Below are 27,646 nucleotides of genomic sequence, written 5' to 3' on the forward strand. Positions count from 1 at the left end.
CAGGTTAAAATACCAAGTTTTAGCATTCTTTCAGCATTTTCAATCAGAATTTTTTGTTATCTATAAAAATATTTTCTGAGAAGGAAAATGTCTTACCAATTTTACTTACTTAGAAGGTACTTTATAGATTCACAATGAAACTTGTTTTTCTCATGTGATTCAAGTTGGCATTTTAGACTGTAAAACTAAATGGAAATTTGAAAAATTAATACGTGAAGTTGAAGTTTTATTTAAAATATCTCTGCATTTTGTTTAGACCAGCATGTTTTGGAAATTTGATCTTCACTCATCATCCCACATAGACACACTTCTAGAAAGAGAAGATGTAACGCTGAAGGAGTTAATGGATGAGGAAGATGTTTTACAGGAGTGTAAAGCACAGAACCGCAAACTTATAGAGTTTCTCTTAAAAGCAGAATGTCTCGAAGATTTAGTCTCATTCATTATTGAAGAACCACCTCAAGACATGGATGAAAAGATCAGATACAAGTAAGAAAATTCAATCTTCTGTTTAGGGTGGGGCCGAAGTGAAGCGGGGGCAGGTTATATTACCATTTTGTTGTCCAGCAGCTTCTTAGGGCTGCCGTAGACCAGGTACAGAGTGTTAAATGCCAAGAGGGACGGGTTCAGTGGAGCAAACAGCCCGCTGTAGAGCCAAGTCCAGGGAAACCACAGGAATTGTTAAATGAATGTTCTAAATTTCCACCAGAAGGTTTTGTCTAAGGGCAAAGTGCATTATAAACAGTGATAAAGTTCCTTAAAATAGTGAGATGATCCAAGTAAATATTTTCTCTTTTTTTGCAAATAGGAAAACAGATTATGTGACTGTCAAGATCACACAGCACAGCCGAGCCAGAGCTTGTTTTATGAACAGTGTTACTGATTATAAATTGGATCTTTTGTTAACTGAAAATAAGGGCACGGATCTTGGTGAACGTTAGTGTAGCTGAGTGTAAGCAGCTGGCCCCTTGGATGAGTACTGTGGGTCTGTCTGCTTCAGCACTGGTTGTGTCGGCTCATAACGCTTTCCAGGGTTCAGACGCCCGGAAACTCGTTGTAAATACTCCATATGTATTTAAAGCATTGGGGTTTCACTTGGTTGTTTTTCCATCTCCAGCTCTTTTGAAATATTTGGCGTCCCTCTCCGCCTGCAAATAGAACTAATTCAGGAACAAAACAAAAGCCATTGATTATGCATTAAACAAGTTTGATGGCGTGGGAAGAATTATGACCTATGGTAAACTCGCGTTTCTCCCTCAGCCTGCCCCTCTCTTCAGTTATCTTTCATTTCTTCATGGGGAGAACTTTGTTGTCAGAGGAATAATGCTTAGTGGTGCCTTCAGGTTGCTCATGGCTTGGATCTTCAGGGGATTCATGTTCTCTGCCAGCCATTAAGATTGTCAGCTGGCATTCAGTTGCACATCCACTTGGAGATCAGTACTTTAGAAGAGGAAAGAAATTTGGTGGCAGAAATACCTGTGTACTTCTTTCCTCAAAAACAGAAGCTTCATGCTTTGGAATTCCCTTCACAGTGCACCTGCATGTGTGAGAGCTGCTTGTCAGGGGGCTCATCCTAGCAGGAGGCCCCCTGGGAGGAGTGTAGCCCTCTCCTCCTAGAGCTCCAAGAACGTGGACAAGAGGCCACCCTTCTTGGGTCTGTTTCCTCACCTGCTGCATGAGGCAAAATACTTCTCTAACTGGGGAAGAGTAGGTGTGCCTTGTGGAAATTGCTTATTTTACCAGAAAGTAGTCATGGCATCTCTTGTGTTGCCCTGCCAGTGTTTTGTGCTTCCTTGGAGGTTGCAGGAGCAGGTGTGTTTCCCTGGACATGCTGCCTTTGGTTGGCACCATTTTGAGAGAGCGTGGCTTGAGCTGAGCGGAGCAGCTCTCTGCTGAGCCTCTGGCCTGGACAGAGCCACCAGCTCCGGTAGCTGCACGGAGCTGGCTGACTCAGAGAGCTGGACTAGCACAGAGCAGTTTCTCAGATGGGACCCGAAAGCTGCTCGGGGTTAAGGTGGACTGTAGTCGTCTTAAGGAAATTTAGCCTAGTGTTGTATGTATTTAGACTAGTTTATGAATGATGGAGTGTTTACTGTGGCAGAAATTTGAACTAACAGAACTTTAAAAATAGGGCATTAAGTAGTATCATAAATCCCAGAGCTGAGATGTTGTTGGTCTGGTCACGGTTCCCACAGAGGGACTTCAGAAGCAAGAACAGAACCGGGCGGGGCTGCTGCCCTCAATGTCAAGGGAAGCCAGGCTTCAGGAAGGGGAGATGGGACAGGGGGCTTGGGAGCTGTGCTGACAGGCCAGGCAGCCACTGGCCTTTGCCGTGTGGAGGTCCCTTCAGTGCCCGTTCCTCAGAGCAGTGGACACGGAAGCAGTGCTTCTGAGGAAGAACTGGAGACCAAGCAGAGAGTTCTTTCAGGTAGTTCCCTGGAGCAGAGAGAGCAAGTGGGAGCTCCAGGCAGGTGTGGAGCCAGGAGGGGCGTGGTGTGTGTGTTTTCCTAGATGGAAGAAATAATGGTGTGTTTACATGCTGGTGGGGTGATGCGGCGCTGGGGAAGCGGGCTGGTGTAGAGGAGCGGGGGTCTGGTGATGTGCTGGGCTGGCCTCAGTGGTCAGGAGGACAGTAGAGCGGCTTCACCGCAGAGGAGGAAGGGGTCCAGTGGGGCTGGGCTGTCTTCCCATTGCTGTTGTGTTCTCAGTGTAGAGCAGCTGAGGTCAGGGCGGGGCGGGGTGGGTGGAGGAGTCTTGGGGTGTTTGAAAGGCATGGTTAGTCTCAGGGAGGGAGGTAGGAGAGCGGGAGTAGCCCCAACCTGTTCCTGCTGGAGGGCTGAGCCTTTGTATCCGTGTCTGGACCCCACGTGTGTGCTTCTTCAGCGTGATCAGACCTCCAGATCAGCTGTGGGGAAGCAGGTGGAAAACTTTACAAGAGGCCCTTGCCCTCCTCTGGACTTCCTGTGTTAGAATTTTGAGAATACTCCTTACGCATTGGGTTGCAGTGGAGTTGGGGTCTCCTACCTTTTACTGACCCTTTGCCTCCCAGCAGCTTTCAAATTGGGGCAGTTGAGACAACTCCACACCCCAATAAAACTTCATTTCAGAAGTTTTATGAAGTAGAAAATAAAGAGAAATTAAAATAGCTGGTATTTACTTACTCTAGACCTTTTCAGCATTTTGTATTATTCTCTTCCATGAGATAAGGATTGTTATTTTCATATTGCAGCCTTGCAAACTGAGGTCCAGTGAAGTCAGGTAATGTGCCTGAGATCATACAGCTTGTAAGTGGTGGAGACAGGTTGTGAGCCTGGCGGTTTGACTCCAGAGGCCACACGGGTCACCCCTGCTTCCTCCTCGGGCCTACTGGTGACTTTGTGTTATGGTGTCTTGGAGCTGATGTGTGCTGTAAATTGAAGTGAGGAAACAGTTTGATTTAATTGAACCATAGCCTCAAAGACAGCGATCTGGTGATGTGATCTTTGTGCCCACATGCCTGCTGGTTCTGCTGTAGGTCTCCTCCGTGTTTTTCTCCCTGAAAAGGCTCATGTGGGGACATTCTTACACTGCTCAGTGTCCACCCGCTGGGTACTGCAGCTTGTGCTCTGGTGCCAGTTGCTTCTCAAGTCACCGGTCAACAGGCAGCTGCCGGCTTGTCTCAGGGGTGCTGCATGGGTTCCGGCTGCAGTCTCTTCCTCTCTCTTTCGTCACAGAGCCATTTCAGGCTGTTTTGTCACCTCCCTGTCCTGGTCAACATCAGAGCTCGCCACTCCCTGCTGCTCCTGCTTGCCAGGGAGGGATAAAGAGCAGAGAAGTAAACGGTGGGTGGGGGAGAGTGCAGTCTGGGTGGGCCTGGGAGTCTCCGTGATTGCTCTGAGAACAGTTGAAAAGTCATTTGCGGTTAAAGAAGCGAATGGAGAAAAGGAATCGGCTGCCGCCTGTTCAGAGAGCGAGCAAGCCCCGGCGCTCAGGCAGACGTGGCACAGGGGTGCGGTGTTGTCAGGGTTGGGGGCCTGTGGAGGGGCGCTGTGGTACACAGCCTGAGATCTGAGGTGGGCTGGCCCCAGGAGAATGGGAGGCTGCTGTGGAGAGTTGGGTTTCTATACACATTTTGTTTTCCCACCCGGGGAATTCAGGCCGTGTCCTGTTCTCTGCTCGAGTATATTACAGTGTTTATTCTCTTAACATGTAATGTGGACTGAACACCCGACACGCCCAGCTTTCTAATACCACAGACAACCCTTCTGAGGATACAGGCAGCCTGTCCAGGAACCTAAATGTGTCTCGAGTGCACGGTGCCTCGTGCAGCGCAGTTTCCCGGAAGCCAGCGTCCCCGAGCGGTCCTGCGAGCTGCGCTGCTTCCTGCACTGGGGCGGGCGGCTGAGGGCTGCGGCCCACGGCTTCGTCTTGTCCCCTCTGAGGGGTCCCCGCCCTCGCCTCCTGAGCCCCAGCTGTGCTCTGGTTTTGTTGGGGAGACTGTATTGGTTTTTAGACACAGAAGAAAATTCACCCTGGTTTAAATTGGCAGAACGGCTTGAAATTATTTTCTCATTCCCAGAAGATTTTTAAAACAATTTTCACAAAGTTTTAGGAAGCCTTTCTGATCTGTGTTCTGATTTATGTAAGTAAACTGTTGATACAGATGATGACGTGAGTATCCTGTTCTTCTAGGTATCCAAATATATCTTGTGAGTTGCTCACTTCTGATGTCTCCCAAATGAACGATAGACTGGGAGAAGATGAATCCTTGCTAATGAAATTGTATAGCTTCCTCCTAAACGATTCCCCCTTGAACCCACTACTTGCCAGTTTCTTCAGCAAGGTGCTAAGTATTCTTATCAGCAGAAAACCAGAACAGGTAAATACTGTTTTCCAAGAAGGTAAGTATTAGGGCTGAGCATCCCCTGAGGTGATCCTCAGTGATTTTGTCGCTTCAGTGTTCTGAGTGTGCCTTATGTCCCACGTTCTGTGAAAGAACAGATTTTACACCTTAAATATCCGCAATGCTTGCTGACTTACCACTGACTTAACTCCTTAACAAATACATTCTAATTTGACCTCCTTTTTTCTGAGCGCCTCATATCTCAGTTTTCCAGTGTACTTGGCTTCCTTTTCTGATAGGTGGTTGGAAGCAAGAGCACGCTGGGGTCAGTCTGTGAGGGTCGCGTGAGGAGGGGCACACAGTGGCAGGGGGTGTGGGTGGCGTCCTGGCAACTCTGTGGCAGGGTCACAGTGTGCTCATTTATCCTTCTCCCTGACAAAGAGCACAGGCAACGCTTAAGGCAGAAAGCTTTCCCATAAATGATTGATGATTAGTTTATACAATGGTGATTTTTTTTTTCTCTTCTCTTTTGCTTCCACCCCAAAACCTGAGACCTCTGGGTAGTGACTGCTGTGTACACACACAGGGAGCTTCGCTCTTCTGTCCAGCAGAGCCTGGCAGGAGTTGGGCAGGAGCCTGCTCCCCACGGTCCGCCTCCTCTCCCTCCTCCTCGTTGTTCTTGGTGTCGCCCTGCTGTGCCCCACCTCCCGTCTCCTGGGCTTGGTTTTGCTCTCAGTTCCCCTGTACCTGGAAACTTGTATTTTCCAGGTATCTGCTGTGTGTGGTGGTTCTTGAAAGTGTGGTCTCTGGTCCAGCAGCATGAATACCACCCGAGAGTTTGTTGGAAACGCAGTTTCTTGAGCTCCATTTCAGACCTGCTGAGTCAGACACCCTGGGGTGGGGCCTGCAGTCTGGGGTGTAAGAAGCCTCCCAGATGACTGGGATGCATGCTAAAATCACGGCTCTGGTGGGTTCTGGTGTGGAAAAGATCTGCTTACGAGGAGATTAGGATACACTTACGCAAATGGGCCCCAGGGAGCAGCAGGAGCCTCACATGCCCAAGAACAAACTAAGAGTCTGCAGAGTGCAGGCCGTGGGGGTGTGAAGGCGGAGCTGCAGGGGCCACAGCAGTCGGGCCTGGTGTCCTTCGTGGTGGAAGGCAGGCTGCGTGACCTGTCCTTGCTGTCAGCAGACCTGGAGGGGCTGGAACTATTTTCGGCCCAGAACGCCTGCCCTGTGCCAAGGCCAAGTGCATACAGGTCTTATTTTGGACAGACGAGGTCGTGCTTTCGTGTTCTTAGTTGAGCAGGATTGCCTTTCTCAATGTGTTGGAACTGAGGTTCTTGTTTCTTAGACAGTAATCCCCGAATCCAGTCCCTCCAGTACAGCTCGTCCTTCCCTCCCGCCTTTGGATGAGAAATGACAGGACTGCTTACTCTTCTAGGAGAGTTCAGCTCACCCCGTCAGTCTGTGTCCTGGTCAGTTCCAGGTGGCTGTGGTTGCGATGGAGACCAGTCTCACATCCCCTCGTGCCTGTCTCCTCTCTGTCTGCCCGGGGCCCACATCTGTGGGGCCTGGTGTCCATGTATCTTCAGCACAGAGTGAGGACATACTCAGAGCCCTCTGGGCTGCTGAGCCTTTGCTTTGGTCTCCAAGGCCAGACGTGTTACCTGTGTACAGAAGGCGGCACGCACCAATTCAGCGCTGAGAGAAGGGCCCGTTCACTCTGCTGCTTGTTCTTCTCAGTTCAGCCCTCAGTCACGAGAGGATTCGAGAGTCCTTGCTTGCTCTTTCAGCTATAGGAGAAGCCCACACTGGCACCTTCCTCTCCTTTTGAGAATCATGAGTGTAAATAAAGGTTTCCCATCACATGATATGTTAGTAAGGGTATGTGCAACTGAATTCAGACTCAGTCTGATTTAACCAGTATAGACACCTCTCAGGATTAACTCGAAGAGCAGCAGGACCTTCTGTAAGGGGCACCCTGAGTGCTGGCGGGTGAGCCCCTCCAGTGCTGTCCACCAGACAGGCCACCTTGCCGTCCTTGCTGTGCCCCCTTGGCCCTGCCTGCGGGCTCCGGAGTCAGGGCTTCGGCCACTAAATGCAGTGTTTTGGCCACATGCCACCTTTTCTTCCCCCTCTCCTCCACTGTGCTTTTAAAAACTCCTGTGTGACTCAGCTGTGAGTGGGTTATGTGTAACTCACTGCAGGTTTGTGCTACAGCCTTGAACCTCACTGTTTAGAGAAGCAGTGTGTGATGGCTAATTCTGCATTTCCACCTGATGGTGTGAAGCCGTTTTAGTTCACCCCTGGCTTCTAGCTGTCATGTGGGGTGATGAGCTTGTGGCTCTGTTGGATTTAAATCTCAGGGCAACCACTTTTGAGCTTCTAGCAAAATCCTTGACTGGTCTGAGCCTCAGTTTCCTTACCTAGAACATTTGAGTTGAGCAGCCCCACCTCACAAGCTTCTGGGAGACGTCAGGGCAATATTGTCACGGCAGCTGCCTCGCTGGCTGTGCTGCTTTTGGGACTTTTGAGCAGATGATTCCTGTACATGGACAAAAAAGCCAGAATGTACACAGGGGTGTCCAAGGCAGAGCATGTTTCTTCCTGTGCAGGAGAGACCTAGGTGGCAACCCTGACTTCACTGACGTTTTCTTATCCCCTCGGTTAATGGTCAGCCTCTTCCACGCTCAGCCTCCTGGTGTTAATCTGATCAGGTGAATGGCTGAAATAAAATGCAGCTGTGATTTTTTATAGCATGTGAGTTAGCCACTTTGATGCAGAAATCTGTTTTGAATGTTTTCCTTGCTAGAGTAGTTAGGACTTTGGATGTTTAGTCTGCATTTTCGTGTAAAGCCTAATGGACTTGCTTTATGTCTATAAATTGTTAAGTGGTATATTCTCTTGCCTTTTATTAGTGTTAAATTTTTGATCCTCATTCTTTCAGAATTAATAATGAAAGTGAGCAGAAATGAAAGATTCTGTTATGGCGTGTTTGTATCAGGGAACAGGTGGTAATTTGGGAGTTTTTTTTTTTAAAGAGGTTTTTCAGTTCTGTAACAATCAGAAGTCTTTCCGGTTTGACATCTATGGCTAATTCAGCCTTTGACTTGCCTTAACTTAAAGTGGTGATGGGACTTCGGAGGGGGCAGCCCGAGGGGTCAGGACTGAAAGTGTCCTGAAGTTGATGGTTCCCCAGGGATGTGTCTTTCAGTTGTGGCTGTTCTCCTCTAGATTGTGGATTTCCTGAAGAAGAAACGTGACTTTGTGGACCTTATTATAAAGCACATAGGAACGTCGGCCATCATGGACTTGCTGCTCAGGCTCCTGACGTGCATCGAGCCCCCACAGCCCAGGCAGGAGGTGCTGAATGTGAGTAGTCAGGAGGCGTGGGCGGGCTGCGGCATCTGGGTGGGATTCCAGGGACGGGTAGTCAGGGTCTGGGACACCGGGGTTGGGGGCAGGAGGAGGGCTCCACCACAGGAAGAGACCCAGATTTTTCCAGGGTTAGGGTTCCCCATACGCACGTCCCGAGAGACACAGGCTGTCTTCTTGTTCTCTTCCTTTGCTGGCTTTGCTCTTCAGCGGAGTGGGAAGGCAGACTGGATTGAGGATTCGTCTTAGCTGGTCTGGTGGGAAGAGCAGAAATGGGAAGGTTGGGAGCTCTGTCTCGTTTGAGCAGGCTGTGAGGAATCTTCTCTGTCTTGAGGAGATGGTCACCTGCAGGGATGTCTCTAAGAGTCAAAAGGAAGAGAAGTGGTATTTCCAGGGAATCTGGCTTTGGAAGTAACCTCATGGATGCCTAGGAGCATGGGATAGCAGGAGAATGGAGTTTACCTTCAAAGGGGCACGTATTTCAGATTTGGGGGAGGTGGTTATTCCAGGACATATGGCTCTGGAGGACTGTCTTGGGTGGGAAGAGGAGGGTGTGAATGATTTGAAGGTGAGGTTTCTTGCAGGCTCTCAGCACTGCCTCTTCCATCCCTTCTCTTTCGTCCCCTTCACTGCCTTCTTCCAGAACCATTCCCCAGTCCATTCTGTCTTTAATACTCAACCTCAAACCTCAGAACTCTGGAAATGAGTTTTATTGAGACTGCTAAAGACCTGGGAAGGCCCAGAGGAGAGTTAGTAGGGTCTGTCAGGAGGCGTTCCAGGGAGAGGGCATAGTCCACTGAGGGGCAGGCATGACAGGTGTGTGTGGGGGCGTGGCGTGGTGCAGTGTGTCGGGGGATGGTGTCAGGGCTGGGTCTGTAGAACCAGGCAGAGGTCTTCTGAGAGCCATGGTCTTGTGAGTATGTCAGCTAAGAGGACCTAGTGACTATCCCGGGAAAGGGCCCTGAACTGGGGCTTCGGTCACCTTTAGGTGTGTATTTGTGGATGCGAGTGTTTTTTCCGTAGAGACTGGGGACTCCAGAGAAGGCAGTTAAGGCTAAGAGGGCGGTTGCCATTATATGTTATTACTGAAGTAGGTTATTCAGTATGGTTTCTTAGAGTTCCCAAATTTGGTCATTTCTGGGTTGGATTTTAGGGCTCACTTCCAAGGGAGTAGGTGTGCTTCTCAAGGGATGTAGCGGTGGTAGTTAATAAAGGCAGAGGCCGAGGTAAGGGTAGTGAGAACTCTTGTGTGTCTGGCTTTGATCTGGGGGCCAGCTGTGGGCTGGGCTGTGGCTGCTTGTTAGTAGCTGTGGAGGTGGCCGGGGGGTAGATCTGTTCACTGCCCGCAGTTTCCCACTTTCTCTCTGGGTGGTCGGGACCCTCAGCCCCAGCTTCTCTGTAGAGGTGTTTGCATCCTGTTTGAGGACGTGGCTACTCAGAGTGTGGTCCCAGACATCACCTGGATCTCACCCCTGCCCTGCTGGGTCGGAATCTGTGTGTGAACAAGACCCCGGAGGGGCTTCATGTGCACATTTTAAAACATCTTAAAATAAGATGGGCCCCTGCCTTCCTGGTGGTCTCCTGAGATCTTTTGTTTGCATTTTCCTTTGGCATATTCTCCTTGAGGAGCTTGAAGACAACCCAAGAATTTCTCTGCGGCCTTTAGCACATTGTGTTTGATTTCCTGCCTCCCGCTCCCCATCTCTTTTAACTTTCGGGAGTGTGTGTGTGTGTGTGTGTGTCCATCCATCTGTTCTAGGTAGACATTGCCTTTATTTACTTGGTGTTTCTTTTCCTTGTGGAATTAATATTACACCAGGTGCTTTTTCATTTATTCTTACCCCTCTCATATTTTCATTCACAGCAGTAGTTCATACATAGTTGAAGAAGAATGTCCTAGTCATGATAACAGCTCTTTGCTAGCATGTGACCAGGCAGATAAACTTTCTGTGGCACCCCCCAGCCCCCACGCTTCCTGTGCTTGTTTTTGTTTTAGAATCTAAAAGTTCATCGTGTGTTTTAAACCCGAGGCTTGATATGACATACTGTTTTTCTCAGCCTTTCTGAAGCTCCCTTAAAATGAACACTCTTACAGAAAATGTATAAATTCCATCTCCGCTTCCACTTCGTAAGCAAAGCACAGGCTTTGTTAGTGCGCGGTGCCTGAGAACTAACGTCACTAAGCTGACGTGTAGGATTTGGGGTGTGGCTTTGTGGTATGGGGTACAGTAGTTGGTACTGTAGCTGCTGTTAATATATTCACTGCCATTTTCTTTTGGAGGACTTTTAATTTCCTGTAGTGTTCAAAGTTCAGAGAAAACCTGTACATTCTACTTAAAATATGATGGATATTTCTGTATGTTAATCTTCACTGGGGCTTGGACAGGAGCCACTCATTGCTCTGATTCCTTCTGCAATGTGTTTTACAGTGGTTAAATGAGGAGAAAATTATCCAGAGGCTCGTGGAAATAGTTCATCCATCGCAAGAAGAAGATGTAAGTTCTCTTTTGTGAACTGATTTTTTGGGAAAAAGAGCCATGTTCGTCTGGGCACAGAGCGTCGTTTCACTAGACGTGAATGGGGAGGACAGGTACTAGTGATCACCTGGAATGCTTCAGGCTGACAGTTTTCTAAACACCAAAGGCTTTTAAAAACGCTGTGTTTTGCTGATACCCAATTTCCTGAATATCAAATGGTAAGCCCTGGGTCTCGCTCCATCTCTTTAGAGCGCGGGCTGCATCTGCTCGCCTTCCTCACAAACCTCCTCCACACTTTTTCCTTTTATCCCCATCTTTAGCCCAGAGGATGTGGCCACATCTGTCTGCACTTGTGTTTTCCATTCTGGCGAAAGCCTCCAGACATACAGCAGCTCCGGGTCCCCAGTGCATCCCAGAGTTCTGGGCTCTTGGGCACTCAGGCTTCTGTGCCCTGGCCGGTTTGGTCTTTGTCCTGGGTGCTGAAGGTGGACTGGGCGGCAGCGTCAGAGCTGCTCTGGAGTTTGCTCGGGGAGCTGTGTAGGGTGGGCTGGGGGGAGTCACCAGCGGTGCCTCTGTAGGGGAGACAGTCACCCGGCTGCTGTGCGGCTCTGAGCCCTGTGAAGTGGCCAGCATGTGGCCATGTCTGCCTAGAGAAGTTATCATTCCACGTGTTTCGGTGTAGTACCTACAGAGGAGTTGGTTCAGAGAGCATGCTGGGTGTGTCTTGCGCACGGGCGCCCTCCTCTGACGCTCTGGCTTGTGGGTCAGTTGGAGAGTGAGCGCTGTAGAAAAACAGTGCCGGGGAAGAAGCATGTGGCTGGAGGGTGTTCTCCCCTACGAAGGGGAGACTTCCCTTCTACTCCAGTCCATTCAAAACCTTTTGGTACCTGGAATTCATCAAAAGCAGGCTCTCCATCCCACTGTCCCTTTCAGGAAAAAAAAAAAGCAAAGAGCTAGCCATGCAGGGGCTGTGGCTCTCCTCCGACAGCTCACTCGTTGCCCCTGTGGTAAGTGCTGTTCCTGCTGGCACCCAGGACACGCCCGTGTGGACCGTCTCGGGGCCGTAGCTTTGGAGGGGCCTTGGCCCTCCTGCTGTGGCTGGGGGAGGGGAGGTGGGGGGTTGATGATTTATTTCCAGAGCACATTTCCTGTGCGCCGTAAGGGAGGGCAGGGACGGGCCTGGCCTGTTCCCAGGGCGGGGATGCAGCTTGTCCTTACTAGGCTCTTGCTCAACTGGACACGGTCGCTGTCTGAAGGCTTGGCGAAGGAGAGGCCCACTTCTGGGGCAAGTCCTTTTGCAGAGGACAAAGTGTTTGAGGCATCAGCACCTTCTCTACTTGACTTGCAAGAAAGTGTATTTTGTTTTTTTGGACAGTCCTGTTGACATTTCTGTTGGGTATTAAGGGAGAAGCTGCTTGCTACACTGTACTGACCAGTTTATGTTTATTGAGGAGGTTTTTGACGCCTGATTCCAAACTGTGGGGTTTGGTATCCAGGTGCTGTCACCTGTGCTCTGCGCTCGCTGGGTGGGCGGCGCTCAGTGCCACATGCCTGGCACCAGCATCTGAGAGCACGCTGTAGCATCGCACACTAGCATGGGAAGAAGGTGTAGGGTTTCTTACTCACTAGTATATTCCAGAAAGCTGCATTTTGTTTTTTTTGTAAGTCACGGAAGTGGGTTCATCTTTCTGTGCTGCTAAAACTATATCAATTGAGGACATACATTTTTATTCAAGTTTAATTGTAGAAACTTTACTTGCCAGAACTTTAGTCACATTTCTCTGCACACAGCAGTTGTATTTTGTTGGCAGTATTGTTAACAAAGCTCATTAGCCCAAGAGGGTAAAATGCCCAATACTTTACATACGTTATTTCTTATTTACTGTAGCTTATGGCCAGTGTTAATTTGCGTTACTTAAGCAGTTTCTTCACTAACTCTTTATTATAGGTTTGACTTCCGGTGTGTTCTGTAGTTGACACTGTGCTTCTTTCCTCTAGCGGCACTCAAACGCAGCACAGTCACTTTGTGAGATTGTCCGCCTGAGCAGAGACCAGATGCTACAGGTCCAGAGCAGTGCAGAGCCAGACCCCCTGCTTGCCACTCTAGAGAAGTATGTTTGCGTCTCTGTTCTGGTTGCCTTTTCTCGTTGGTGCCCTGTGATACGTTACCCTTGTCACTCTTTGGTAAGTGTTCCTCATGTGGGGATTGGGTCCCTGGAAAGTACCTGTGGGCGGGCGAGCAGGCAGGAGAACCTGCTCATCTGATCTCAGCCCCTCATGATGCCCTTTGGAGACGTACAGGGTAAGAATGTGTTAATAAATAAGAGCCATTTCTGTGTAGGGTTGTGAGATGGGACAGTGATATTGTAACTACAGTCCCGGCCTCCATGGTCTTTGAGGGAAGAGAGTTAAGTGCAAACACATTTGATCAGAAGCTCTTCCTGGGATTCACTATGCCTTGGCAGCTGTTCAGGGGTCCCCTGACCAGACCTGATACGAAGGGTTATGCATCCGTGTGTTTTGTTTCTTTGTATTGCTTTTGCCCTTGTTTCTAAGCAATTTGCAGTGAACAGAAAGCTTGTGTTTAGGTGGAAGACCACTTAGGGGTGGTGGTCGACTGTGAAGTCTGTGAGTGGCCAGCCCACCATACTGGTGTATCTAGAGCCACACGTTCTCAGGGAGAGTATTTGCCATCAATGAATGCATTGTGCGTGCATTCAACCTGAATCCATAAAACTAAAAGTGGTTTTAATAAAAATGAGGCATCTCCCCACTTTGGATGAACAGTTGGGAAAGACGGTGAATAGTTAGCATTGTTACATGTGACGGACAGTTTAGCTTCAGCTTACTGCTGCTGCTGTTCTTTTTAGTGACTTTGTTGATACTTTTTTAAGTCTTCCTATGTATTGAGGCTCATTTCCATCTTTTGGCTGGGAAGGCCCTTTTCACTAGTTCTCTCGAGTAGCAAAACTTAAGAAGTCAGCTTCTGAGTAAAATGTCATCTTAGCTGCCCCGTGTTAGTTATCCTTGTAATTGTGACTTATGTACTCCATGCAGAGGACTAGTAATTATGAGGTTGAACCATGTGAAACGGCCATTCGAGTAGGTTAAAAAATGTGGGCTGTCAGTAATCTCATATGGTACATGATTGCGTTGTCTAATAAAAATACAATAAAAGTCACATGTAATTAAAATTTTTCTAGTAGCCATATTAAAGTAAAAAATAGGTGAAATTAATTTTTATATATTTTAGAATAGCTGCATATATATTTATAATTTATACAAAAATATATATTACTGTATTATTTATAGATACAAAATATTTCAACATGTGTTTATTTAAAATTATTAATGAGATATTCTACATTCAGTTCTGTGAACAAAGTTTGGGAAGTCCAGCATGTACTTTACACTCAGGTCAGTTCGGACTGGTTATCTTCTGAGTGTTCCGTGGCCACAGGTGGTGCTCGGTACCTCTCTCTGGGGTGAGGCTGCTGTTTGAAGAATATATGGGTTTACTGTAAAAAGAAAAGCAGCCAGTTTTTCAGAGCTCAATTCCAGGTTTAATATTTATTCTGTAGACTGCTGTGTGTTGAGTGACATTACAGTACTGTTGAGAGGTCTTACAAGCAGTTGGCGTGCTGGCTGGGAGTACTGGAAGACTGCTTCCTGCGAGGGGATCCTCTGAAGTTAGGTTAGATGCCAGTTTTGTTTGCTTCCCCCAGAGAGGAAGAGTGTATTCCCTGCTTGCCATCCTGACCTGGCGGAGGAGCTGGTGCTGGTGTCCGTTGAGCCCACTGTACTGTGGGAGACTGGTGTGTGTGTCAGGCGAGCGACAGAGCAGCCAGCTGTCGGTCACAGTGCAAGGGAGATTCCGCTTCTTAATCCGCATGGGTGCTAAAAATTACTGAGAGCCCGGGAAGCAGGTTTTCCTTGAGAACATGTGTATACGTTCACCTGACAGGTCACCCTGGTGTTTTACCGCGGTTGTGCCTTGTGACCTGTTTACATGCACAGGAGAGTGTCCTGGGAGAGCTTGTGGAGAATACTTCATGTGCAGAGTTCAGTCAGATCCATTTCACTTCTGCCAAGTTATTTGGATTTATTTACCAAGTTTTAATTTTAGGGCAAAATGCAGCAATTGGTGCTGTCTTGTACCTGTTTTAGATCTTGGTTAATTAAGTTAATAAGAATTATATACATTCTTATATAGTACTTGTATTACTGTGACCTTTTCTTCCGAAGTTGTTAGTGTTGAATAACATTACAGTTAGTGCTTGACTGTTGATTTGTTTCCCTAGGCAAGAAATTATAGAGCAGCTTCTATCAAATATTTTCCACACGGAGAAAAATGAATCGGCCATAGTCAGTGCAATCCAGATATTGTTGACTTTACTTGAGACACGGCGACCAACGTAAGTTTTCCTTCTGTTTCACGAAATGAGTCATTTGGTTTTCCTTTTAGAGTTTTTAAAAACTAAGAATTAAGTTAGTGGTTTATTATCACAGTATCATGCCCTTGAATTTCATTTGTTGACTATTTTTCTACTGTATAAATAGTTTTATATGAATGCAGTACATAGATGTAGTTGAAAAATATGCTTTAGTGAACACTATTGGCAACATTTGGATTCTTGTTATTTGAGTTTTTGTAGTCATTACCAAAATACTACTATAATAAGTCAAACCCATGCAGAACGGCTCACATTCAGGAGAAGCTTATTTCTTGTTTGTGAAAGTTGAAAATAGCTCTTCCTGGTTGGTGTGCAGTTCTCCTCCAAGTGGCGATTCAGGGCTCTTCTGTCCTCTCTGCGCTAACTTGAGGCTTCACACGTGAGGTACTGCAGTTCATTAGGCTGTTTAAAAATGGATGGACAGGTGGCTTGAGGCCTTAAGGAAAATTCGGTGGTGTGTTTAAGAATGAGAAAGATAGTCTGTTTTTCCTATTTGTGTGCCTCTGGACAAGTCATTTAATATTTGTCATATTCTTTACAGTTTTATACCTAAAGCTGATTTACTTATTGTCAGAATTTTCCAAATTGTTTCCTGGAGAATGAGAATTTGAAGAGGTGTGCATATGTTCGTGTTCCAGGAGCCTGTGGGTTGGAGCTTAGGGTTGGACCTCCTCCACCATTGGGTCCGTGCTGTGACGCGGCGGCGTGACGCGAGGGCCAGCCAGGTGTGCTGTCAGCGCCAGAGAGCCCGGCGGGCCAGGGCTTCTGGATGTAGTTTTAATGGTGTCGTTTGGCTTCTAGCAAAACAGTAAACACATCCTTATCAGTCCCTGCTTCCCAAAGCCTCCACCTCTGTTCCTGCCTTTTTCATCTCTGCTGGCTGATCATGGGGTGTCAGTGTGGCAGCCGTGCTTCAAGTGGATTGTGATTTTGGGATTGTATCTGCAGTTCTGACTTATCCTGTGTCTTCCCTGTTAAATCCTATTTTAAATAATGTAACCAGTAACTTACGGTATTAATCAGGTGGTACAGGAATGTTATCTTGCTACTCCTGGTGTAAGGCAGTTGCATCATCTCTTAAAATGCTTTAAAAGCACATGAGCTGGTGCTTTGAGATTTATGTTGATGACTTCGGCTTGAGAACAGAAATGATACAACAATAAAAGAAGTGACAGAAGAAATTTCTGATCAGAAGGAACTTACCCCCAGACGACAGAGGTTGATCAGGCACTAAGCAGGATTAACTTTAAAGAGGGGCGGACAGAGGGGTGGTGGGTGGCTAAGATGTTAGCCTTATCCTTAGGAGATTTCTGAGTCCCTAGAATAAAGGGTAAATCTTAAAACTATTTGGACAAGAAAAAAATGGGTTAACTGCAAAGCAGATCAGATTGCCAGACATCTCATTTGTAATGTTGCATAAGCACCAAAAGACAGAGGGCAGGATTGTGACCCTGAAATACTTTGATTACTGTGTGAGGCCATGAGGCATTTTCAGTCATATGAGACCTCAGTGTTCCATCTGTTCCTGGGGGCAGTTACTTGAAGATGAACTTTATCAAAGTCAAACAGAAAAGTAAGGTAGAATAAAGAACTTAAGATAAAGAAATATATGGGTGAAAGTAATGATAAATGTAACAGGGATGTGAAAATTCATGTGACTATTAGGAATGAATTGAATAAGTCAAATGTTGAAAAAACAGTAAATTCCATATTATTTTAATAAAACTCAAGAAATATGGAGAGAAGGGGTAAGTTAGTGCACAGTGTAACTCTTATCTTCTACTGAGGAACTGAGGTATTTTCATATAGTTCCATTTTTCAGCTTAAAAGGTGATGGTTCCAATGTGTTTTCTAATAAACATAGAGTGGTAGTAGGTTACTTAATGCCGGAAGTGCCCAGGTGCAGGGAGAGCAAGAGTGCCCTGAGAACTGTGGACATGGGACTTTGCGTTCACTTGTTAGCCCTGCTCAGGACATGCTGGCCGCCGACTGTTAAGCCACTGGGGAAAGGGCTGCAAACCCCGTAACCCTGAAGACACAGGTGGGGGCTTACAGGGGCACTAGTGGTAAAGAGCCTGCTTGCCACTGCAGAAGACATAAGAAACGTGGGTTGATCCCTGGGTGGGGAAGATTCCCTGGAGGAGGGCATGCACACCCACTCTGGTATTCTTGCTGGAGAATCCCATGGACAGAGGAGCTTGGCAGGCTACAGTCTATGGGCCCACAAAGAGTTGGACATGACTGAAGCGACTTAGCATGCATGAGGACCATTGGCAGTGGGGGGAAGGGACCAGGAAAGAACCTCTATCCCTCAGGACAAGCAGGGACACATTCAGGACCCAGGCTGTTAGAGAGCCCCTGTCCCTAAAGTAAGGGTGGGGTTACCGAGATGGCCCATCCCTGAGGCCCAGGGGCATTTCTGGTGCCTGAGGCTGAGCCAGAACAACAGAGCCATTCCTTCCACACCTCCCCCGGCCCAGGCCACCATGCTGGAGTGGGTATAGCCGGGTGCTGATGGAGGGGAGGCTGCGGCCAGGGGCAGGGAGTCAGCACCAGCACGGGAGCGAGCTTGAAGGAGGAACTTCAGCTGAGGGCAGAGCAGATGTTGACTGGCAGTCCAGCCGTGACTATAAATACAGAGTAACTTGAGACAAGTTTGAGTCTTGGTGCGCTGAGAAAAAACAGTCACAGCAACAGCAGAGCCCGAACCTAGCTCCTCTGCTGACTGTAAATTGATCCCCAAACTTCACACTAAAGACTTAGGGTAAAAGAGGTGTGTCCGCTGCAGACAAGTACTAGTTATATCAGTTTCTGTTGTCTTACACAGCATGTCCACGTTTCAACCAAAAAATTGCGAGATGAAGAAGCCAAATAAAAAGAAGCTGACACTCTCTCAAGAGAAAAAGCAGTCAATAGAACTAGAGTCAAAAGTGTTGGAACTGTCTGGTAGGGAATTAAAAAAAAAAAAAAATTGTGATTGATATGTTAAAGACTTGTGGGAAGAGTGAGCAGCAATATGTGAACAGATGGAGAATTTTAGCAGAGCTATGGAAGATCATCTGGAAATGCTAGAAATGAAAAATCAAATGAAAAAAATCTTTGGGCTCATTTGTGAACTTCGACATAGTTGAGGAAAGAATCAGCATAGGACGTTAGAAATTACCTACAGTGAAATACGGAGAGTCAGACCCAGACGACAGTTGCTTTCTGAGGCCCAGAAGCCATGCCGCACCACCAGAAGCAGGGGCACCTGTGCCCAGGCCTTGGTTTCTAACCCCGCCCTCCAGTAAAGGAATCGGGGCTCTGGAGAAATGGCTCGTTCTACCACTGGGGTAAGACATACGTGCGTGAGTGTGGAGCATCGTGTAGTGTAGAGACTAAGGACGTGTTCAACAAGGAAGACCCACAGGGATTTCCCTGGAGGTCCAATGGTTAAGACTCCGTGCTTCCAATACGGGGGACACAGGTTTGATCCCTGGTCAGGGAACCAAGAACCCATGTGCAAGAAGACCAAAAAAAAGAGCAAGGAGAAAAAAAGGGTGTGTGAGCAGGGCAGAGGAGGCAGCTGAAAGAGCACCTGTGGCCAAAGCTGGGACGGCCAGTGCTTGCACGGTGGAGTAGAGCGGCGTTGTGTTGTAGCACAAAGTGGCTGCATAAGATAGCTTAGCCATGAATTCATACTGACACAGACAAACGATGGGACGCATAATGGGCAAGAAGAGACAGCTCTCCCATGTGGCAGAATTCCAAGGAGTTCATAATTCCATCTCCAGGAGGAAGAGCAAAACGCTCCACTCTTGTAGCTGGCACCTCAGACTTCCTTCTAGAAAGTACACTGTGGAAGGACAGCTACAACCAGCACTTCCTCAGCCAGACACTCCAAGTTAACAGCCATTGTTAAGGTGCATTGATGGTGTGTAATGAAAATGGCGTTTTACTCATGTGGTCTTCCTCTCAAAAACCCACGATTGTGAGAAAAGTACAAGACCAGGTCCCAGCTGAGGGACACTCTGCAGAGTACCTGGCTGGGAAAGTTCGAGTAACTGTCAGAGCCAAGAGGAGGCGAAGGACAGAGGAGCCCTGACAGTAAACACAGTGAGGGGTCCTGGGTGGACTCCAGACAGAGACGCAGCTTGAGGTAAAAACACGGAAACCTGAGTGAAGTGTGGATTTCACGTGTGAGTATTGGTGAATTAATTTTGATAAATGTAAGATAATGATGGGGGAAATTGAGTATAGGTCATATGGGGACTCTAGTACTTTTGCAGTTTTTCTGTAAGTCTAAACTATTCTCAGAAACAGACAACATTTAGACAGAAATCAGTAAGAAGCACAATGCTAGCAATTAACTGGACCTGACTGACATCGCCAGGTGCTGGCAGGCCCGCACAACAGCAGGAGCTCTCATTCCTTGCTGGTGGAAACGCAGAATGCTGCAGCCACTTTGAAAGGCAGTCCAGCAATTGCTTACAAAACCAGACACGCTCTCACCATACAGCCCCAGCAGTTATGTTCCTTGGTATTTATCCAAAGGAGTAGAAAACGTATGTTCACACAAAAACCTACACGTGGTTGCTGAGCAGCTTTATCCACCCTTGCCACAACGTGGAAGCAGCTAAGATGTCTTCAGGGAGTGAGTGGATAAACAGACTAGTTCATCCATATGGTGGAATATTATTCAGCCCTAAAAAGAAGGTGCCCTCCAGCCATGAAAAGACATGGAGGAACCTTGAATGCAAGTGAAAAAGAAGGGAAAGAAGTCAACCTGAAAAGGCTACATAACCTTCTGGGAAATGTCTCATTTTACTGTGGAGACAGTAAAAAGATCACAGATGACCGAGGGTGGTGCTGGGGGCGAAGTGAATAGGTGGAGCTCAGGACCTTTAGGGCCGTGAAGATTCTCCGTGTAGTATCTTAGTGCCCCATACATGCCTGTATTTGTCCAGACCCATAAAATGTACAGCATCCGGTGTGCTCTGTGAAGCGCACTGGGCTCTGGGTGATGGCGATGGGTCAGCGCAGGCTCGTGGGCTGCAGTAGATGCTCTGGTAGGGGAGGCAGGGGGCAGATGGTCAGTCTCTACCTTCCCCTCCGTTCTTCTCTGAACGGAAAACCACTGTATAAAAATAGTTTTTATAAAAATCAGTGTAACGTGTATCAACAAACTAAAGAAGTAAAACCGTGTGACCATTTCATTAAAACCTTTTATGATAAAACGTCTGCAAATAAGGAATACAGAGGAACTTGGGAACTGAGAAAAAACAGAAAACCCTTGAGCGCCGTCATCCTTAATGGCAGAGGCTAAAATCATAGCCCCTAAAATCGGGGGCCGTGGCGAGAAGATCCCCCTCACCAATTCCTTTCGGCCTCACGCTGTTGGTCGTGGGGCAGGAAGGAAACCTAGGCGTCCGGACTGGGGACTAGGAAGGGCAGCATTCAGCCCACTAGGCGTAGCTAAACCAAAAAGGCAGAGACAAATAGCCAGTGCTGGAGACAGGGAAGCCTCGCACGGCCCACCTGGGATGGAGAGTCACGTGGCCACCTTCAATAACAGACCTTTGTTGTCCAGCACTCTTAGGTATTTACCCACGAGAAGTGAAAATTGTATCATGCACACTTAGAAGTGAGGGAGTGCGCGCTTTACTCACAATCGCCCAAAGCTGTGCGCAGGCAGAGTGTCTTCACTTTGGTGGTGAGTGTGAGGGAGCTGCTGCGTGTCTGAGCACTAGGTTCAGCGGAGAGAGGGTGCTGCCTGCCGGCGCCCCAGCAGCCACCGCGGCCTGTGCCTTTCCGAGCCTGACTTCCACATTTAACAGACCTCTGCTTGGCATGCCAGTGTGAGTTTTGTTTTGGATTTGGTGGATCTTTACACACATTTGACAGAACTACAATGTGAGAAACACTGTGGATGCTGGCTGTTGTACCTGTGTCAAGGCAGGTGGACGAGTTTCTGCTCACCAAGCATTCACGAGATGAGCAGCGCAGTTGGTAAAAGGATATGCCAGCAGTGCAGGAGACTGGGGTTCTGTCCCTGGGTTGGGAAGATCCTGTAGAAGGGAATGGCAACCTATTCTAGTATACCTGCCTGGAAAATCCCATGGACAGAGGAACCTGCCAGGCTGCAGACCATAGGGTTGCAAGAGGCAGATACAACTTCGCCTCTGAACCACCACCAGTATCTATCAGATGAACAAATGAAACTTACGTGAAGGAGTAAGGATTTTGAGTATAAGTTTTTGTATGGTATTTTCACATGAGTGGAAAAAAGCAGGTCGTAAATGTGGCTTAGAAAGCGACTTGCCACTTGGGGAAGAAGTACAGTGTCTAGGCTTGCTTTGCATAAAAATAAATTCCAGATAAATGAAAAATACTAGAGGAAAAGCATGCAGAAGCTCATAGGATTATGACACTGTAAAGAAGTTTCAAAGTCTGGCTTCCTGGACAGAAACTGTAGTGAAGAATGCTATATCTGGCCACATAAATTATTAAAACCCTTACACAGTAAAAAGCACCATAATCAAAGCAGAAGTCCTTTCCCCTGCCCACGCGCCCTTTCTATAATTGCATTTCTGAACGCTGTTACGTGTAGCTCTTGGAAATCACTTGCACGTGTGAAATGTTTGCAGATGGCTGTCGTAATGGTCCCCCTCCAGGTGTCAGCTGTGCTGGGCTCTGCTCTCGGCCCTCGATGGCAGCGTGGCCCCCGGCAGTCCTGGGGGGGCCGTTCTTTCCGTATCAGGACAAATAGCTGGCGAGCCAAGGGCCAGGCCTTGCTGCAGCAGCTGTGCTGTTGGGAGCGAGTTTGCACTGACACACCGCTCCCGGGTTTGTCTTTTAATCTGAACTGTGCACCCACATTTTTACACCCCTCCCTTCTGTCCCCCAACTTTGAGAATCCCCGTGCTTCCTAACACTGATTTTATGAAAGCAATTTTGTAATTGTTTTCCTAAGAGAAATGGTTTATAATAACTATAAGTGAGAGAAAGTGAAGTTGCCCAGTCGTGTCCGACTCTTTGCAACCCCATGGATTGTAGTCTGCCAGGCTCCTCCATCCATGGGATTTCCCAGGCAAGAATACTGGAGTGGGTTGCCATTTCCTTCTCCAGGGGATCTTCCCCATCCAGGGATTGAACCCTGGTCTCCTGCATTGTAGGCAGACGCTTTACCGTCTGAGCCACCAGGGAAGCTCCAAGCCACTTACAATGACTATAGATAGAGCTTTATACAGAACATTAATATGCGCCTTTTAAAGAAGAAGCAAGGAGATCCAACCAGTGCATTCTGAAGGAGATCAGCCCTGGGATTTCTTTGGAAGGAATGATGCTAAAGCTGAAACTCCAGTACTTTGGCCACCTCATGTGAAGAGTTGACTCATTGGAAAAGACTCTGACGCTGGGAGGGGTTGGGGGCAGGAGGAGAAGGGGACGACAGAGGATGAGATGGCTGGATGGCATCACTGACTCGATGGACGTGAGTCTGAGTGATCTCCGGGAATGTTGATGGACAGGGAGGCCTGGCGTGCTGTGATTCATGGGGTCGCAAAGAGTCGGACATGACTGAGCGACTGAACTGAACTGAACTGAAAGAAGAAGTGATGTTGATGGACTAGTTGAGAGAATCCGTAGAACAGATGCAGGCCTATATATTTTGGCTGCCCTGGGTCTTCAGTGCTGCATGTGGAAGACAGCCTCTAGGGTGCCCAGGTTTGGTAGTTGTGGCCCATGAGCTTAGTTGCCCCACAGCATGTGGGATCTTCCTGGACCAGGGATCGAACCAGTGTCCCCTGCATTGGCAGGCCGATTCTTAACCACTGGAGCACCAGGGAAATCCCAGGCCTGTTTACGTCATCCAGTGGTAGGCAAGAATGGTATGCACCGTAGTTCAGGGATCTCTGGTTGCTTTCCACATTTTCTGGTTAGAGACATGGTGTTAGTACAGTAGGTGCAAGGAGCTAGAAAGTTCAGAGAAAATGGGAGGAAATGGCATATAATTTCTCCCCTGACAGCATATGTTGGATTTCTGGTCATGTCAGCTGATCCCCATCAAGGTTTTATTATACCCTCTTCCTATCCTTCCAGAAATTTTGATATAATTACATATATTCCACAGTTGTTTTGAATATCCCTGTACTCTGATAGGGGTTTCCCTGGTGGCTTAGTTGGTAAAGAACCTGCCTGCCAATGTGGGGGACACTGATTCGAGCCCTGGGTCAGGAAGATCCCCTGGAGGAGGAAATGACAACCCACTCTAGTACTCTTGCTTGGAAAATCCCATGGATAGAGGAGCCTGTTGGACTATAGTCCATGAGGTTGCAAGAGTCAGGCATGACCATGTGACTCAGCCACTACCATAGCTGTTACAGAGCACCTTGAATGGTTTGTTCTGAAATAATAAAATTAACTTACTTTGTTTCAAGATTTGAAGGCCATATAGAGATCTGCCCACCAGGCATGAGTCATTCAGCTTGTTCGGTCAATAAGAGTGTTCTAGAAGCCATTCGAGGAAGACTTGGATCTTTTCACGAGCTCCTGCTTGAGCCCCCCAAGGTAAGGCAGCTCTCTGACGCATCGTTGAACAGTTCTGTAGTCTGATTTCAGCTGTGAGAAGGTGGGTGAACCTTCTGAGTGAAAGAGCTGGCTGTGGCCCGCCCGCCTTGTGCAGAGTATGTTAGAAGTGCCGTTGTTTTCATTGCTTTCGAACTAGTTTTTAAATTGGCTTTTATCTGTATATAGTGTCTAAATTGATGAATGGAATAGAATTAAGCAAATTAAGTAAGATACTTAACTGCTTAGAAAACTCAGCTTTTTGTTCTTTTTTTTTTCCTATAAATTCTGTGTATTTACATGCAAGTAAAATAGTTTTCTTCTCATAGCATGTCATTTTCACACCTTTGAGGTACACATTAATCTTCAAGACACTCATCTTGGAAGTCGGGTTGCCTTACTCAGAGTTGGAGCAGTGTAACTGCCTGACGGACAGATTGCCATTTAGGAAGTGGTGGGCTGACTGTGACTTGGAGCGTTCGTTTTTCTGTCAGGGGCGTCCTTGTGCTAATCCAGAAACGACTGTTTATTCAGGCAGCCACTGAAAACGCAGACAGTGAAGACCTACAAAAGCAGGGTGTCCATGGTCCATAGCGGTGTCTTTTGTCACGGCTACCCCTTGGATTGCTGCAGACTGAGGTTAGGGGACGAGGCTCTCCCTTGTGGTGTCTCTGGGGTGGAAGACAGACCCTTGACAGTTCTGCCGCCCACGCTGGTTCTTACACTTTGGTTTTTCCTTCTGTGTGCATCATTGCACCCGGTGTCTCAGGCTATACACAGTGCACCTCTGTGGCCTCTGCGGAGTGAGTTCCTGGGGACAGAGTGTAGTAGTGTCTCCCTTCTGCTTTAGGTGTTTCCAGTTTGTGGAGGGGGAGCAGAGAATAATTTATGTCCATTGTGCTTGGAGTCTGGTTCAGATTCTAGATTGTCTCGTCAAATGACCAGCGAGCAGGCAGTGGTCTGGGGCACAGGCCAGAGTGCTCAGGGCCCGCTGTGGAAAGTGCGCCTACTGATGTTGGCCGGTGGCGTCCTTCATGCCAGGCCTGGGGAGAAGGGCAAGAGAGTCAGGGAAGAAGCAGCATTTGTTCAGGAGGAAAGAAGTGAAAGTCGGAGGAGGGAGGGGACCTGAGAGAAGAGGAGGTGTGGCCGGGCGCCCCTGACCAGTGTCTCAGGTGTCACCGTCTCCTTTCTCAGTGGACAGAGAAGCATCTCATGTGGGTTCTCACTCTGGTGCTCTTCTTGGGCCTGATTCCAAAGTAAGACAGTGTTTTGTTTGGACTTCTGTTTCCCCGCTGGGGGCAGTGAGTTCAGCCTCTGACGGGCTTTACTGCACAGTGCAGTATGTGAGTAGATCTGTGTTCATTAGCATGTACTGCAGAGGGTGGGGGGTGGCTGCTGGGAAGCCCTGTTGAACCGGGACATGGAGAAGGATACCCTTTTCACTTTGTTGCGGGTCTCCTGCCAAACTTCTAAAGTTCTGAAATGTTCTGGGTCTATCTTCTGTGATTTCAAAGAATACAAACTCCCGTTTATGGATGAAAGCAGGTTTGAGGTTGATCCTGTTTCTAGGTTGTGACCCAGAGGCAGCTACTGAGTCTGCATTTTTACCCCAGATCTGGCAGAGGTCGAGGACTGTGTTCCAAAACCACTTGTCACTTTTCTCAGTTTCTCCGGTTTCTGGTCAGGTTTGAAATATTGCACTTTTTCTTCATGGACTTGACAAGTTTTCTGCTTGTTTAGAATATTGAAGGCAGGATGATACTTGATTTCTTACAAAATATGTAGTCTAGGGAAATTACCTATTTTTTTTTCTCTTATATTTATTTCATCATACCTTAAAGATATCAGTAGGAGTTTTGGATTTTCCTGCAGGTGTAGAATTTAGGCCAAGTTGTTCGCGGGCTTAGTTTAACTAGTGTCATATCTTAGTACATACTCCTGCACTGTTTGTTTATTGAACTGGTTTTTCATTTTTTTGTTTATCTTTGGTTGTGCCGGGTCTTTGTTGCTGCCTGCAGGCATTTCTCTAGTTGCGGCGAGTCGGGGCTGCCCTCTGGTTGCCCCCATGGCATGTGTGATCTTCTTGGACCAGGGATCAAACCTGTGTCCCCTGTGTTGGCAGGCGGATTCTTCAGCACTGGGCCGCTAGGGAAGTCCTAAACTGAATCTAATCAGAAAGCTTTTTCTTTCTCAGAAAAGTGTGATGAAGACTACGTGGGGCGTGCTGGACCCCCCTGTGGGGAACACCCGGCTGAGTGTGGTTAGGTTGGTATCCAGCCTCCTCCAGACGAATACCAGCAGCATCAACGGGGACCTCATGGAGCTGAATAGCATTGGGGTCATACTGGTAAGATGTCCCCGAAAGATGTCTTCACTTGCCATTGAGCTTTTATAAATAAGATCACTGATTGTAGAACCTCATAAACTCACAGTACGTGTCAGTGACTTTTCTTGGTCTGAGCGCAGACAGTCTTGCCCTTGAGGTTATCATCAATTTTGAGTGCTTTTAATTTTTCAGTAGTGATTTATTGTTGCTCTGCGTAGAGATCTGTGCCTGTGTTATAGAGAATTTCCAGGACAGTTAAGACACAGACATTTCCCTCCAAAAGCTCGGTCTCCCGTGGAGGATAGAGTGAGTGTAGTCACTTTCTTTGGGGGTTGTGTGAGCCATAAGTGGCTGCTGCCCGCAGCACTGTTTTCCCTTCGTAATGCTTCTCTTCAGGGGACAGGCTTTTGTTTTTTTTCCACTGAGAGAGAGCTGCAGAGGGTATTAAGATTGTCTTATCTGGACTTCCCGCACCCCTGAGGTCCCCGGCTCCGAGGCCTGTGCTTAGGATCCGCGGGCCTGGCCCAGTTATTTTTTAAGGCGTGAGCACCTTGACATTGGAGACCATATTTTGCAACTAGCACTGGGCACTGCTCAGGAGTCATCAGTGAACATTTTGTTGAATCAAAATAAATTCTCATAAATTTCTTTGAAAATCATTGGAAATTTACTAAACTTAATATCTGTATTAGTCACTGTGAAAACAAAAAGATTTTCTCCGAGAAATTTATTATTGTCTTTATGCATTTATTGTTGGTCTCTATTAGATTCCTTGCAAATTCTGACATGTTGAATGAGCAAATATGTTATTTAGTCTATGGAGGCATTTTAAACTGCCTTTAAAAATAATGTATTCCTTTTAATTTGTTTTATTGTACCAGGAGCACATCCTTTATTAATTGATAATTTGGTGAATGTATTGAAGTAGTGACTGAAAGATTGAGATGACAGTAAAAGAAAGCATTACTTTTCTTTTTTTTGTAGGACATGTTCTTCAAATATACATGGAATAACTTTTTACATACACAAGTGGAAATTTGCATTGCACTGATTCTTGCGAGTCCTTTTGAAAACACAGAAAATAGCACAATTACTGATCAAGACTCTGCTGGTGACAACTTGTTATTGAAACATGTAAGCTTACTTGGTGTCTTTTTTTCTGCCACTCCTGGTTATAGCAGTTTTCTACTTAAGTTATGAAGTGAATTGAAGTCTAAGGGTAGGAGATGAGATTTCAGAATCTAAGGATTTAACTGTCTTATTTTGATTGTACTTTTAACCAGTGATTCTATAAATCATATCCTAGGCAGTTCACCATTAGATGAACGTTTTAAAAAAGTTTCAGTAAACTCAATAGATTGAAAGATTTAGAAACCTTTTGGAAATTAAAAAACAATACAAATTTATATAACACTTGAACAGTTATTTGGCTTTCCTGAGTTTTCATTTTTGGTGCTGAATCTGTGACTGAAAGTGGGGAGAGGTGGGTTCTCTGCAGCAGCACGCCTCTTGCGGGGATCTGTTGTCTTCTGTTAAATATGAGGTGGTGATTTTACCGAGTCGTCTTCAGGTGTCTTCTTGCTCTGCAGTTCTGTGACTGTGGACATTCTCTCACTCGTACTGTGTTACCCCCAAACCTTGAAGA

The 27,646-nt window shown here is 47.2% G+C and overlaps 1 protein-coding gene across 8 annotated transcripts in view; it reads left to right on the top strand.

Annotated features, from left to right (window-relative positions):
• The window catches only part of PPP6R3 (protein phosphatase 6 regulatory subunit 3), a 125,207-nt gene that overhangs the window by 55,029 nt on the left and 42,532 nt on the right, over positions 1-27,646 (top strand). For 7 of the 8 annotated variants that reach the window (XM_044943791.2, XM_025286839.3, XM_025286841.3 and 4 more), the window contains 9 exons: positions 257-489; positions 4,672-4,858; positions 8,060-8,197; positions 10,630-10,695; positions 12,676-12,788; positions 14,979-15,092; positions 23,549-23,678; positions 25,870-26,022; positions 26,986-27,135. In XM_044943791.2, coding sequence (XP_044799726.2) covers positions 263-489; positions 4,672-4,858; positions 8,060-8,197; positions 10,630-10,695; positions 12,676-12,788; positions 14,979-15,092; positions 23,549-23,678; positions 25,870-26,022; positions 26,986-27,135 — 1,278 coding nt within the window. In that variant the 5' untranslated portion in view covers positions 257-262. Of the gene's footprint in view, positions 1-256; positions 490-4,671; positions 4,859-8,059; positions 8,198-10,629; positions 10,696-12,675; positions 12,789-14,978; positions 15,093-23,548; positions 23,679-25,869; positions 26,023-26,985; positions 27,136-27,646 lie in introns of those variants that run through there. The other variant, XM_044943795.2, reaches the window with a different exon arrangement.

Source organism: Bubalus bubalis, chromosome 5 (assembly GCF_019923935.1).
Source record: "Bubalus bubalis isolate 160015118507 breed Murrah chromosome 5, NDDB_SH_1, whole genome shotgun sequence".
Lineage (NCBI taxonomy): Eukaryota > Metazoa > Chordata > Mammalia > Artiodactyla > Bovidae > Bubalus > Bubalus bubalis.